The sequence below is a fragment of the Colossoma macropomum genome, unplaced genomic scaffold, assembly GCF_904425465.1.
Source record: "Colossoma macropomum unplaced genomic scaffold, Colossoma_macropomum, whole genome shotgun sequence".
Lineage (NCBI taxonomy): Eukaryota > Metazoa > Chordata > Actinopteri > Characiformes > Serrasalmidae > Colossoma > Colossoma macropomum.
In genome coordinates this window covers 15,860,363-15,875,962 of record NW_023494808.1, presented here as the reverse complement: position 1 = coordinate 15,875,962, position 15,600 = coordinate 15,860,363, and the positions used below count along the sequence as shown (strand labels likewise).

The 15,600-nt window shown below is 39.0% G+C and overlaps 1 protein-coding gene across 1 annotated transcript in view; it reads right to left on the bottom strand.

Moving 5' to 3' along the window:
• The window catches only part of gart (phosphoribosylglycinamide formyltransferase), a 24,857-nt gene extending 9,257 nt beyond the window's left edge, over window positions 1–15,600 (bottom strand). The window contains exons 1-16 of the mRNA XM_036557646.1: window positions 15,469–15,600; window positions 12,393–12,546; window positions 11,960–12,055; window positions 10,853–11,027; window positions 10,460–10,571; window positions 9,048–9,116; window positions 8,837–8,962; window positions 7,745–7,832; window positions 7,497–7,582; window positions 6,197–6,365; window positions 5,122–5,356; window positions 4,549–4,643; window positions 3,122–3,231; window positions 2,838–3,036; window positions 816–1,067; window positions 511–663 (exon numbers count right to left, since the gene is read on the bottom strand). Coding sequence (XP_036413539.1) covers window positions 511–663; window positions 816–1,067; window positions 2,838–3,036; window positions 3,122–3,231; window positions 4,549–4,643; window positions 5,122–5,356; window positions 6,197–6,365; window positions 7,497–7,582; window positions 7,745–7,832; window positions 8,837–8,962; window positions 9,048–9,116; window positions 10,460–10,571; window positions 10,853–11,027; window positions 11,960–12,055; window positions 12,393–12,537 — 2,110 coding nt within the window. The 5' untranslated portion in view covers window positions 12,538–12,546; window positions 15,469–15,600. The remainder of the gene's footprint in view (window positions 1–510; window positions 664–815; window positions 1,068–2,837; window positions 3,037–3,121; window positions 3,232–4,548; window positions 4,644–5,121; window positions 5,357–6,196; window positions 6,366–7,496; window positions 7,583–7,744; window positions 7,833–8,836; window positions 8,963–9,047; window positions 9,117–10,459; window positions 10,572–10,852; window positions 11,028–11,959; window positions 12,056–12,392; window positions 12,547–15,468) is intronic.

Genomic DNA, 15,600 nt, shown 5'->3' with positions numbered 1-15,600 from the left:
AAATGCACCCTTAGGCACCTGTACAGGCACCTGAATGTTAACTGTTGCACCACTTAAGACAGAAACTGAAATAAGAAGCCAACTTGAGGTAAATCCATGACCATGACGATGACCAGGGGCAAAACAAAGGAAGAATAAGTTCATTGTTTTCTATTGCCTTGTACCTTTTGTTTCATTTTAATAAACATTGTCCAAATATTGTTCATTTTATATTTATTGTTACAAAGTTAGCGCTTCTTCCAGGCTATTGCTGTGTAGTGTAAATTACATGCAATAGAGTAGGAAAAATCACTAATCACTGTGCATCTAGGACTCAAGCTTCTGTAGTTCTTATAGTTTGACTACCTTTGTATTATAATTAAATTAGTATATAAATTGTGGCAGTAGTATACGTACACTAAAGCAATATATAAATTGCTATATAAATCTAAAATAAGATATTAAGAAGGAATCATATAAGACAATCATGAACACCAGATCACCAAATTCCACTGTTTATGTGCATCTCACCCAGATCTACAGCCAGTTCTTTGGGTAAAACTCGAGGAAGATTCTCCAAGAGACCACCTCCTGTAATGTGAGCGTAGGCCTTCACTGCTCCACTGCGCAGGATTGGCTGGAGAAGGCGGCTATAGATTTTAGTTGGTGTGAGCAGAGCAGAGCCTGCAAAATAAAAAAGTGAAACAATGGTCAGTTACTCGCTGTTCCAAAACTTAAATGTTTCCAATGTGGAGGAATTTGAATATTTTCTTCAGTGCAGAAACTTCAGATTTTTGACCCAAAATGAAAGAGTATCTCATTCATAAAAGTTGTACCCAAAGTTTGTCCAGGCTGCCCAAAGGGAGCAGGAGAGCTGTACTGGAGGCCAGCCCGCTCCAGGACTTTGCGAACCAGGCTGAAACCGTTGCTGTGCACCCCAGATGAGGCCACACCAATCAGCAGGTCTCCCTCCTGAATGTCTCCTAGCCTGGGTAGAAGAGACCCCCGTTCTACTGCTCCCACACAAAACCCGGCCAGGTCATACTCTCCTGGACCATACACTCCCGGCATCTCAGCAGTCTCACCACCTGAACACGAACAAATATATTTCTTAAAGCGATAGCTCTGCAAAAAAACAAACTCAAACACTCAAGTGCTTATGTGGTTTCTGAAACTATAAAAAAATAGGAAAAATGCACAATGCAAATCAGGCTTCAGGCACACCATCTATCAGACGAATTTTGCAAATGAGAGTGCATAGAATTTGCCATGAGACTTCCGTGTTCAGTTTGACTTAGGGGAAAATGTAAATTTGCATTCTTGACAAATAGCCTTACCAAAGAATTTACAGTGAGATGAACTGTTTCTCAATAATGTCTCCCAAGTGAGACGAAAATGGAGGTGTTCTTTATACAAGAACCTTATGCACATGCGCAACATCAGTGAGCGCAAACTGCATTAGTCAGTCAATGAGATTATGCTGCCTTCAAGTCGGTGAACGCTACCAATTGTTTTATGCAGAAACCCTGAAGGGTAAGATTTGTTTCTGCCTGTTCTGTTCAGCCCTGTTCAGTCCCTAGTTCTAGCTTCATGTGTACAAATTTAGCCATCAAAAACGTTTTTCCTCCCTACATTTTTTCACCATTGTATGAAAAAATATGGGCTAACACTTCGCATCTTAGATCAGCTTTGACTACAAGGGGGCAGTTGTTTAATTTTTTACCCTCACTTTTTGGGGACCAGGTGAAAAAACATAAGAGAAACATAAGAACCGAAAGAAGCCTCTCAATGTTTTCTGTATTTTACAGAAGATATTTGCAGAAAGCCAGTATCTGCAGATCTAAGGGTCATTCAGAGCCTTAAAAACTAGGAGCAGAACTTTAAAATCGATTCTGAGCAATACAGGTAGTCAGTGCAGCTCTTTTAAAATAGGAGTGATATGATCTTTTTTGTTTTTGTTAAGATTTGTGCTGCTACATTTTACGTGTTGTAGAGGATGTCCAGGATGTTTTCTTAGGAAGCCCAGTAAGAAGAGCATTACAGTAATCAACTCTGCTTGTAACAAATAAAAAAAAAAACAGAACTAAAGAGCCGAGCTTCTCATAAAGCATCTTTCTCTTTAGTTTTGATACCAAGTATCAGTATTTCAGTTTTTTTTGTTATTAAGTTGTAAGAAATTTTGTGACATTCACTGAGAAATATCTGACATATCTGACAATATCTGTCTACAGAGTCTTGCTCATCAGAAGGAATCAAAATGCATAACTGCGTGTCATCGGCATAGCTTTACTAGCAGTGGTGGATGTTTGTTTATTTGTTTGTTTTTTTATTTTACCCTTCAGGGACCAAGTAAAAAAAGACTTAGCAATAGCATGCTAATTGTTCACCAGTTAGCTCCCCAGTGATTTTTGAGAGGACAAGGAGGAAAAAAAGAAAACAGCTGTCCCCTGCTGGTCAAAGCTGGTGTTGGTCAATATATATTTTCATAAATTGCCCATCTGGCGCACCGCAGTAGTTTTTAATGGGGTAAAATTAATAGGGAGAAATGGACTCAGGAACGCACTTTAATTAAGTCATTTTAAGTTCTGAAAGGAGGTCTGTCTCAGTTCAATAGAATTAGATGCATAATTTTTGCTTAGTGAATTTTTCGAATTGCAAAAATGTGACATTTTTTATTCAGGCTCTGTTTGATATTTGTGAATTTTCACCAGGCAACAGGATTTGTTTACTTTCTTTCAGATGGTGTTAGCATCTCCAATAGCAGCTGCTAGCTGTAAAATATCAGAACCACTCCACTGTGTTTACTGTTTTTGTTATCATGTCTTTTAGTTACAGAGGAAATCACAACAGTGACTCACCCAGTAAAGCACATCCTGCCATCTGACACGCCTCCGCAATCCCACCAATCACAGACGAGGCCACGCCCACATCCAGATGCCCACAGGAGAAATAGTCTAAGAAGAAAAGAGGCTCCGCCCCTTGAGCCAGAACATCATTGACGCACATAGCCACAAGGTCCTGGCCGAGTGTGTTGTGGATGTTGCAGGCTTGGGCAATCTAAATGGATGTTGGCAGAAAATTAATATTTGAAGCAGACACAGCAGTTTATGAAGGTTTGTGGATAAGGAAGAAATGTCAGCACCTTCAGTTTGGTGCCAACTCCATCAGTTCCAGCTACAAGGATGGGGTCAACGAACCCAGCAGCTTTTAGGTCAAAGAGCCCAGCAAAGCCTCCGAGGTCAACATTGCAGCCTGAAGAAAATAATGATGTGCACAAAATAAAAATATTAAACTGACTGGGCATATTAACTGCGTGACTGTAAAACTGTGCAGGTTGTAAAAATTGTTATGGTGATTAAACTGCATCGATTTTAGATTATAATCAACTATTATTGATAACGCTCATTATATATATATATAGCTGCACAGCTTAGGGAAGATCATATTACTCTGCTAATTAATCCTACAGTAAAATCAGTTCATTGGCAATTGCTCTGTTAGTATCTTAGCAGCTGTTTAGTCCAAGTTTAACACAGGTTTGACTATGACAGTAACTTCAGAGGTGTAACTTAAACCTTCTGGAACACACAGCTGCTCAGGTAAAACAAGCACAAGTCTAACTGATCCACCGCTAAACTTCTGCTAAACTGAATATAACATCAAATTGGCTAGTGCTCTGTTTTTCTTTCTTTCATTCATTTTTTCTTGTGTGGAGGTGGGAAAATGAAGAATAAATGTTGAGATGAACTGCATGTGTGCTACAGTTTCCCTTTGGAGTCAATAACAGTCATAGCCTAAACACAGGTCACCTATTTGAACAATACATTCTGAAAAACAACACATTCTGAAAAAGCCTCATCAAGACTGCAATGAATAATGCTTCCTCTAGTTGAGTGCAGTACCTCAGTGTGTATTTCATTTTGCAATATAGCATTTAATTAAAACATGCCATAAAGTCCAAAACATTATGACATCAAGTATATTGGCCAAAGTACAGAATGTTAAAATATGTCAGCTGAAAATGTACTTCAACTGCAATAACCTTACTTACAATCTCAGTAAAACCAAAAAGCAGGTTTAAGACAAACCTCAGTTAAAGCAGATATACAGCACCATCTAGTGGAAGTCAAATGACACTTCAATTGGGTATAGTTTAAATTGCAACTGTGCTTTTAAACTGCAGGTTTCATAAACACAGCAATGGAGTTCAAGAGCCCATGTCAGGTTTACTCAGGTTAAATTCTAAAACTCAGCTAACCTAATGACCGTGCAGTTGCCCCAAAGTGACATTCTGGATCAACCTGTTTTGTTTTTTTTTAGCCTACTTTTTCAAAATGACTATCTGACAGTGTGTGAAATATTGACTTTTGATCAAATCCAATTTACCTATTTGATGATATGGCAACCAATACTGTAATATTCTGCAGTGAAATCATTTTTTTTTCCATTTTCGGTACGTACACTCTGAACTAACAGCATTTGTATTTGACTACTTGTGTAAAGTAACTATTTCATAGAGTCATTTCTTAATTTTATGCTAGGCCATTTCATAATTTTTAAGACAAGTACCTGTGCGAGATGTGGCCTTAGCCAGAGGTTTGATTATGTCCACCAGCTTATTTCCTGCAGCTATGTCAACTCCACTGTCCTTATAAGTCAGTCCTCTGTGAATGGACAAAAGTGGACATGAATCAGTGCACCCTTTTGGCTTTTGATGAAGAACCCTTTGGCTTTTGATGCATTTCATTGTGCTTCATTCTTGCAAACAGACACAAGTTCTTGTTTATATTAATTCATATTTATTACAAAAAGTAAACAAATATTACTACTACAAAGTACATGGCAACACAGAGTCTCAAATCTGATCCTATTAACTCCAACTTCCCCAAGCAGTCTTCCATTAATAGTGTTACTTGTCTTGAGTGAACAGTATACCAGATAACGGTCATGAAATATAGGAATTAAGGTCAGTCATATCAGCTGTTAGGTGTAAGCAGAGTCTATCAGTTGTGTTCAAATTAGTGATCTTCCTATTCTCTCAGTGACTGCACTGTTAATTAAAACAAATACACTCCTAAGTCCAAATATGCTCCTACTCTGATCAGAATACAGGCTGTGTAATGATCAGCTCCTTACACGCACCTGGTGCGGGTGAGGTAAGCGATGGCGCGGTGGCCGATATCTCTGCGATACACAGCGTTGGTGAAGCCCACCGCAGCTACGCCCTGATTGGCGCTGTGCAGGGCACTCTCCAGAGTGGGCCGAACTGCAGTCACTGTCAAAACACGCCCACCACTGGTCACAATTCCACCCCCTTCTTTCAGCGCAGTGCCAGCATGGAACACCTGAAGCCCCATCTCTGTGACCTGAGACAGACCTGCAGACATACAGAGACTAATAAGAGTTTGCCATTTTACAAAATTACAATTGAAACAATCTAAGAAACTCATCTGAACTTGTGTACAGTTCAGTTTTCCTTCTCAAACACACCTGATCCAAGTCATCAGTTAGTTATCAGGTTTAGTAGTAGGTTGGTTTAATAAGGAAAAAAATTAAACTGTGCTGGACAGGACTGAAAATAGACACTTATTGACTATACTGACAAAATGAACTGAGGCATTCATGCTATTAAAGATTACAAAAACAAAAAGCCTAGCCATTCACTCACAACAGGTCAAACAAATGTGACAGTTTGTGGAGTTGGATAGCCAGTGCTAAAATTTTACAGAGTTAAAAAAGAAAGTGAATTTGAGGATAAAAATTATAGATTTTTCAAAAGATGTTTCGAAGTTTTAATAACGCATGTTGAATATAAAAAGCCCATTAAAACTGCAAGGTCTTACAAAAATCTAAAGTTTGAATGGATTTATATACTGAACAAAAATATAAATGCTACGCTTTTGGTTTTGCTCCCATTTTGCAGCAGAAAAAATTTCCAAGGTTTTTTTCCTAGAAATGTGCTGCGCTGCTATGATAGTCACAACATATACTAATGTGGGGATTCTGTTTCACCTTGTTTTTAGCTTGGTTTCAGCTAATTCTGTGTTTAAAAAAAGTGTTGTGTTTGTATTTTTGTATGATAATCCAATATGTTGTTTATTACACCAGGATTAGCATTTTGTTGTCTTCTATGTTAAAAATACTACTCACACTTAAAACTGAGCACGTGCTCATGTCCAGCCCTACTTTCACAATCCCATACTTTATAGCATCTTACCTGTGATCTCGACACCCTTTTTGTAGGCTCCAGGATAGCCTTCACTGGCCATGACCACAGTGACCGCAGCACTGTTGTCTAGCCACACAGGAGGATCGGAGGCCAGTTTAGCCTGCAGTGTGTTCTTTAGCACCTCATACAGATCACTCTTTAGCAGGGGCAGCAGCACCTGAGAATACAGCAGTATATTAGTGCAGAAATGAAGAAAGACAAGATCAATTCATGAGAAAGCAGAGAAAGCACATGAGAAACAACACAATGTCTCATGAAGGTCAAAAAGAGTGTATTTATGCACCAATGTCATGCATGAAGTAGGTACATTTATGCTCCATATGCCCTATAAATATTGCAGAAGACTGCAATATACAAGTGATAACTATGGACAAACAAATGAACAGCAAACAAAAGCAACATCAAAAGTTCCCCTCCAGAGCCTCCACTTGAACAAGAATCCATGTGCTGCATAAGCAAGAGCGAGAGGCTACAATCATGGAGGAGCTGGAACTATTGACTGTATACACCGACCGGGTCCCCCAATTAAATATACTTCCTTGTTTCTACTCAGCACTGCTGTGTTTGATCCACTCGTACCAGTGCAACACACACTAAAACGCCACCACCAAATCAGTGTTACTGCAGTGCTGAGAACGTACCCTGTGGTGGTCCTTGGGGGTCCTGACTGTTAAAGAACAGGGTAAAAGGGGGCTAATAAAGCATGCAGAGAAACAGATGGACCACAGTCTGTAATATCCGAAGTACAAAGTGTACCTAAAGGGAGCTGATAAAATGGACAAAGCGGGTAGATACAAGGAGGTGTACTTAATGAAGTGGCCATGCAGTGTTTGACATATGATATATACACTGTTTTGACACGGGTTGGAATTCGCTGCCACTCTTGCTCTCACTGGAAGTTAGTGATAAAAATACTGTTTACCCTATAGAAATCACATGATTTTCACGTTCAGGTTGATGAATCCTGAGTTTATGAGGAAAATAACCTTACTGCATTACTGGAAAGATGGAGTTTATTCCACTCATAACAATTACAAAATGCACTGCTTTTGTGACTGACACAAAATAATGATATTAATCATTTTATTTTATATTGCAAGGCACATTGTAACCGCAGTCAGAAAACAGCATTTTGCACAGGCATGCAATCTTTCTTAGGCAAAAAGAGAAACAAATGTGCAGTCTAATCTATAAAATTGACTGCCTGATGTACTGATTATCTAATCCAAGAAAAACAGTAGTCAGTAAAACACACAAAAACGAAACACTAAATACTCTAAACACTGACCTGACACTCAGGATCGCCGAAGCGGCAGTTGAACTCCAGCACCTTTGGCCCCTGCTTAGTCAACATCAGCCCTGCGTAGAGCACACCTGCAGGGGGGGCAGGGGTTCAAAGGTCATAGAACAGCTGTTCAAAACAACATTACCAAATGGCTTTGTTTATGAAATTTTACTGTATTGATAATAAACATCAGATAATAAAACTACAAAACAGCAGTGGATTTATACCTACTATAAGTTCAAATCACATACCCACATATGGTATGCCATCTTCTTTCATGCCGTCTACAGTCTTCTGCAGAACAGTGGTTTTGATCTGTTGAAGCATCTCCTCAGACACCTAAATGCACACATATGCAGTTGCTTTTATTTGCTGTTCACAAATACAAGGCACTTAGCTGGATAACTTGACCCTTTAAGGCTGACTCAAATAAGTGACCATTTCGGCAGTTTCATCTACTTCTTCCTGTTGATAATGTGATTTCTGAATGTTGTTATTGTATCAGAGATGTTCACAAGCCACGAGCACTGCATATAAAATGGTATTTTAGTAAATACAGATGTTTACATTTCCTGATTTCTTTACTTTTTCCAAAAAGGATGACTTGGACTGGAAAGTCCCTGAAGTACTCGGCATTTACTCCAGATGGTTTACTTGAAAATAAAAAATAAAACGACTGTGCCAATGAGTAAAAAGAAAAAAAAAGAGAGCATTTTGAGTCATGGCAGTGACTATAGATGCAAAAGTAAATTCACTACAATATCTATGTTGCCCGTAAACACAGACACGGCACATGACTGTCAAAAAACACTGGAAGGCAAAAAGCGCAGGTCTGAGTTGAGAGGCAGTTAAATGCACCTCTGAGGCGAGTCAAGGGTACATTCGCGTCAAATTTCACATCAGTTGAATGAGAGCCCAAGTCAAGTCACGAGGCAGCTAAGCACGCATGCGAGTCGAGAGTCTGCTAAGTGCACATCCGGGTCGAGAGTCAGTTAAGCACAAGTCAGAGTCCAGTTGCCAGTCAAGTCAACATGCAACTTGAGAGCGAAGTATGAGTCACTTACTTGAGTGCCCATCTCTTTATTGCATTTATTCAATAGGTAAAGTATCTGATCTTTGGGGCTCAAACAACATTTTTGAACAAGAAAATATGAATAGGATTATAATCTCACAATGGTCATGTTTTATCGTTACGCTGATCGAAAAATCAATATTACGCCCAAACTCATGGCTTGTTTTAATGAAATGAATTCTGAATTTTATTTTTAGTTGTCCAGCTGACATAAAAAAAAAATACTGTCACCCAAATAGAGACAAAAACTGAAGCATAATGGGCTGTTTACCTGTGGGGTGGGGCAGTAAGCACCCATTCCCCCTGTGTTTGGACCTTGGTCTCCATCTAGTAGCCTCTTATGGTCCTGTGCAGGGGGCATAGCAGCCACTGTGGACCCATCACTGAAACACAAACACTAAGACGAAGATAGAAGGGTTAATGCTCAGGAGACACATACATATTTTGTGTGTGTATATATATTTGTAAGAAGAGACACTCACAGACACTTCCTCTCCCTCAAGCAATTCTTCCACCACCACAGTATCACCAGCAGTGCCAAAAGCCTTGTCCTACAAGGACAATGTTAAAAACAATCAAGACATGAGTCCACAATTCTTTACTTAGTATGCTGCAGTTTTATAGAATCCTTTAGTACAGCTTAACTAAACGTTATTGGAGTAGTCTGTTAGCTGTCTGCTGAGTTGTTCAGCCTAGCTATAGTTAAACAAACGGTTTTGTTTCATATATAGTTTCCTTTCATATACATGTAATTTCAAACAGCAAACACTTATTTTTACTACAGATACATACAATGTGTATCTACAACATATTTGCGATTATGAGACCCTTCTAGTATGGATTTAAGCGCTTGAGGAGGATCTTCAGGCTGCTAAACACGGCTTTATAATGGGGCTTGCGGCCACTCTGATAATCATTTAGATTGGAAACTAAATCACCAAGCCGATTTAGAGAACATAAATTTTAATCTAGGATTTTTACCTTTTTTTGTTCATTGAATAATCACAACAGTCTTAATTGCAATACTGGCCTCTGCAATACTGATTATCATAAAAGGCTGCAAGGATAAAGACCCCTCTAGACCACTCTTCATATGCAGTTTTTATATTCCCAAAGTGTTCTGTGTTTTATAAGACAAGGCTTTTACATTAGGAGCAATCTTAGTCAAAACGGTGTGGGCCACTCATATGCTAGATTTCACTAATGCTACAGTAAGATCACTTTAGTCTGCACTGGACATCAGAGGGAAAAAGTAGTAAATCTGATCCCATCCTTAAAGAAATCTATTCTGAAAGCACACACACTGTAGTGTGTGTAGTAGTTTTTCTTGTGGGCTAGTAGAGTGTTTCAGTAGTTTCACCATGACAGCCTACTGTGATGCTCATCTGAAGTTCTTCATTGAAAAACTGCTCAATTTAAAGCTTAGTATATTTTAAAGAAAAAATATTGGACTGGTATCAGTTGATAATCAAGATTTCAATGTCAGTAGCTGGAAAAAAAAGTACTGATATTGTGCGATCTTTGTTTACATCACATCTACGAAAGTGTGGTAAATAAAGGGCAAAAAAGAAGCCAAGATAAGAAGTGGTTAATCCAATCCAATCTAAATTAGACTGGGACATCCTTGAACTCAACAGCTCGAACAGCAAAAACTGCATTATAAACTGCAGTAACACTACTAACGTGATAAAACAAATGATAAAGTAACTAAGAATTTAAACAGGGAATACATTTCTCCATGTTTCTACTCTGTAGAGCAACATTAGCTCCATATTACGTAACAGAACTGTACTCTTTTATTGGATGTGCAGAATGATATTTCTTGGCTTGACTGAATGTGAGCAGTGAAGCAACAACAAAAGACAGAGTCAAAGAAATAACTGGGCTCACTGACCTTCATGATGTCCAGTACCGCCTGGCAGGCCTCGTCCTTATCCTTTGCTACGATAACTCCCTTCCCCGCAGCCAGGCCGCTGGCTTTCACCACCAGAGCTGGGAAATCCGCTCTGTATAAAAGTTTGAAATTATACATAATAATAATAATAATAATAATAATAATAATAACAATAATAATAGTAATAATAATAATAATAATAATAATAATAATTATTATTATTATTATTACTTATATAGCACTTTTCATGCAAAAAAATGGTTTGGTTAGCCTATATCGGATGGCTGATTAGCCAAGCTGTTTGAAATGGTGTGGTTTCCCACCAGATCAGCCTAACTAACTAACTACACAACAGCATTCCAACCCTCTTAGTCATCCTCTCTGTGCACTTACCCTTGAATGTAGCTACAGGCCTCCTTGGGGTCAGTGAAGGAGCTCCAGCGGGCTGTGGGGATGCCATGACGGTCCATGAAGCTTTTGGAGAAGCTTTTACTGGCCTCCAGCTGGGCAGCCTTCGCTGAGGGCCCGAAGCACGGCACACCTGCTGCTGTCAGGTCATCCACGATACCTGTGGCAAGAAGATTCTCATCAACCGTCAGCAATTCCTTCCAGGGCATCACTGAACAATGTGATGTCAATCAAAGTAAAGAGTAAGTGCAGTTATATTTTTCCAATGTGTTCTTGAATCAAATTTCTTTCTGAATCAACTTTCTAGAACTTCCTACTATTAATAGTGAATGTACCATAGTGAATCTCCACTATGGTGCATTACCCTCTACAACATACTGATGTACTACAACAAAGCTACAACAAAATGTAAATGGCTTAACGTAGCACTGGTATTGGATTGGTACTCATTATCAGCCAGTACTAGACGTGAAAATTGGTATCAGCGAAATCTGAGAAAAAACTGGATCGGTGCATCTCTAGTTGCGACATTAGACATTTACACCCCTGCTCAGCATTAAGGCAAAGTGCAAATTTTCAAATTGTCATGAAAGTGTAAAAAAAACAAATAGTCAATTAGCTTCTCTCTGACGTTACACATTCTCATAATTGATAACCAGAAGACACCTGAACTCTAAATTCCACCAGAGGGCAGCCTGTGTCTTACAGTACAGCTATAGCACATGTGAAGCTTTGCAGAAAAGACCTGATAAACAAGGAGCTCAAGCTCATTTTACACTCTACACTTGTACAGATTTAATGGTATTGAACTTTCTACACCATTTACCATAAGTATCATGTGTGGTATCAGCTGCCTAACACTGCACAAACTAACCAGCTAAAAGGTATGAAACAAAATTGTTTGTAAATGAAGAACCTTTCTTGAACATACTATGGATTTTTGAGGTGTACTTCTGGATAAGTTTTGTTGTACCATAGGGAGATGCCCGGTGGTGTTGTTGTTTTTTTTTGTTTTTTTTTATTAAATAATATTTGATCATCAAATCTGACTGAAATGTCCATCCCTACTTAATATAATAGGCTTTTCCTTACCTGCAGCTAAGGGAACCTCTGGGCCAACCACCACAAGTGCCACATTATGATCTTTGCAGTACTGAGCCAGGATGGTATGATTACTTACACTCACAGCTGAGAGAGAGAGAGAGAGAGAGAGAGAGAGAGAGAGAGAGAGAGAAAGAGAAAGAGAGAAATAGTTATAAGAAGAGGTGAATATAATGGCTGTAAATGGGTTGGAAGATACAGCTGTAGATATAATACAATAATGGTCTGACTTACAGAACATAGTACATAAATTAGTTCCCAAAGCCTATTCTGATGACCCCATGAACCAACATATTTTCCTGCTAGAATACCTAATCAAGCCTAACCAAGCCTAGAATCCCTAACCAAACCTAACCATGATAGGCTTGGTAATCACCTGATGAGTTCAGACTAATTGAGAACCACTGAAAGAATATACACTCACCAGAATTGGAAATCTTTCCACAGCTGGCTGTGCCTGCATTGCCAGGGGCTACTAGGACTTGCTGGACATGAGGTGACTGTGCCAGCTTCCATGCCAGTGCATGCTCCCGCCCACCACTGCCAATCACAAGCACACGCTCTGCCATTGGAATTGCCTGTAAAGCATAAAGTAGTCAATCAGATGCCAGAATTCCAAGAACAGTGTTAAAATGGTTGTAATTATTATAGAAAGTTTAAAGCAGGGCATCATTATCAGCACCAGACTGTTATTAAGTGTTTTGCTTCATAGATCCAATTTTAACTTTGAGCAGCTAAAAATGTCAATAACAAATTCATATGGTAAAAAAGCTAAACAGTGCTTTACTGATATGATTGTCAGTCGCCCAACATGGTTGTCAGACCTCAAACACCAGAAACTCAAAATCTTAAATAATAAAAATACAAAAGTCACTTACAAATAACCTTCTAACTTTAGATTAAAACATGTAAATAACATGAACTGTCACAGTGATTAATTCCACTCAAACAAAGGCAAATGGCAAAAAGCGCCTCACAAATAAAATATTTATATACCAAAAACATCACTTTCTATGCAAGTCTTTACATTGTGTTGTAAGCAAACATCCACAAGTGATAAGACATAAAATTATAGAGAAGGACATGGTGGATGATGGCAGCTTTAGAGAACTACTGAAGTACAGTGTAAATGTAAGTGGTAAATAAAATAACAATAAATTTCATTTTATTTTCACCATCTCTGTAGCTCATCATTTTACGTCCCAGTCACTTAGTCAACTTTTTTTTGTTTTAAGTCAAATTGTCATGAATACTTCAAAGTTGTCACCCCTCATTTCAAAACCGGATCTATGTCTGGTTAATTTAATATGGTTTCAGGCAGTTTATTTCATATACACTCTTATGCCTGGCCCCAACCATCAGTACCACGTTCTACAGTCCATACAAGGAACAGTTTTTCATTGATACATTAATAAAGAATACAGTTTATGCGTATGTTAACAAGTGTGTGTATAACAAGTATTTACAGCGGCTCAGCAAGTCAGATTTCAGTGCACTTCGCTGCCATCCCCTTGTAGCTCCACTGTGTTACAGACTGTAGCCAATCTGTTGATGCACAATATCTATTAGCCACCTTTGAGCCCGTGATCAGTGGTCAGTTTCTGCCCACAGAGCTGCTCCTGGCTGGATCATTTTTGGGTGACAGACTGGATCCGATACACTTGTATCAGCACCACACACACTACCATGTCAGTGTCACTGCTGTTCACCAACCAAATAATATCTGGTCAGCGGTGGTCCTATGGTGGTTCTTTCCAGTGATGGACTGGGTACAGGGGAGGCTGATAAACTGCCAGTAAGTCTGTGAAAGCACCTGTATGGTAGGAGTTTCTGATAACTTTTTTTTTTTTTACATTTCTTACTTTACAATTCCCTACTTTAACTATGTTACATGGAAAGTAGCAGCAGCCTGTTTCCAGGTTTGGAGTATTCTTCACGGTTCTGCCCTATGGTCTTCTGGACACAAACTGGCACAACGACGCAAAGGCCGACTGTGCAGCACAAACATACTTGATTAAATACCCTTAAGAAGCAGGTTTAATCGCATGTAAAAATTGACCTATGGATTATCAGCATGAGATGGGAACCCACATCTTAATGGCTAAAGGAAACCAGAGAGTGACCTTTTATCCAACCATAATGTCCTAAATCCACATGACATAAACGTCACAGCAGGAAAGATTCATGCACCCATAAAGTACCTCATTAAGCTGCAACCTACAAAAAAACAGGATAACAGTTCCACACTTAATGTAGCTCACATGTAGGCGATTTACAGGCATGACATGTGAACAGTTACTCTGGTCATCTCATTTCATTTCTAAATAATTCAGTCATTGAGATGTAGACAGTCATTCAGAGTGGTTTGATGTGAAATGGTTTATTGTAGAGAAACAGATTCAGATTTCTTCACAGTGGTGGGGAACCACGGCTCATGATGTCTACAACACAAATATAGCCATTTTTATTACCTATCCAAAACCAACAGTGAGGTGAAACACGTCTTCTGAGTTTTATATGTAGTGTTGATCATGGTAAAATAGTCATAAATCTGAAATAATGTTTTCTTTGGGGACTATTTTGCCTTACAACGCCCTGCATGTACCCTGCCGCCATGAATGGGTTGAAATACATTTTAAGCAGAAAACTATTGCAAAACAACGTCTCAGGCATCATGCAGTGCATTCACAATCATGTCATGCAATAACTTTTTGTGAGGGAGATTTCAGAGACATTAAACTCTTCAGACGTCTGGTTCCTATCATCTCCACTGTAAACCATTCTAACTCGGCAAGTTTCTACAGAATGGGGCATTTCACATCAAACCACCCTGAACAGCTGTTTGTATCTCCACCCCTTAATTATGTAGAATCTTTTTAAAAAAATCAGTGGAGTTCCCCTTTCAATGACCAAACGAGGCAGACAGGCTTTTGATCAAATCAAATCGAAGCAATTTGACCTACGACACCGAAGCCCACTGATACAATTTCCAAAGGTTGTGAAATCGTACAAAGGACACCTGTGGCCATTGTGAGCATGAACATAACGATAAAAGAAGACAAATTAGCAAAAAGCATGCAGAAGGCACCTAATTTACATGACTGATTACTCGGTTTGATGAGAATAACTGCAGCCATGTGATTCACGAGGTCGAAGTTAAGCATGTTAGGTTAATTCATTTTAGCTCAGAAAGCTGCAGGCTAACTACAACAGTGCACGAATAAATAAACTGTTTAAACGCTACATGATCTGCTCGAACAGCTCAAACTGACAGACTGTCAAATTTTGTGCCTTAACAAACCCATTAATTTAGTTTCAGGTGCTCACTGAGAAACAGTGACAATACTACAGGTATCAGTTTTTAACTTATTAGTGCAAAGTTAAGAAGAAGCGATGCTAACGCTGACTTTCTTAAGAGAGTAAGTTAACCTAGCAAGTTAGCAGGCACATTGATAGTTAATACAAAATGTTTCACCAAGAGATTTAAACTACCGGCTTACCTTTTTATCAGGAGAGAGGATAAAGTAGCTTGTCCGGCTCCTGTCCGCTGCAGTGGAAGAGTCGGTGTTGTGAAGGCTGGGACGCTGCTAACGACGTCCAACTCGTGAAGGAGTCGTTTCATTTGAACCGAG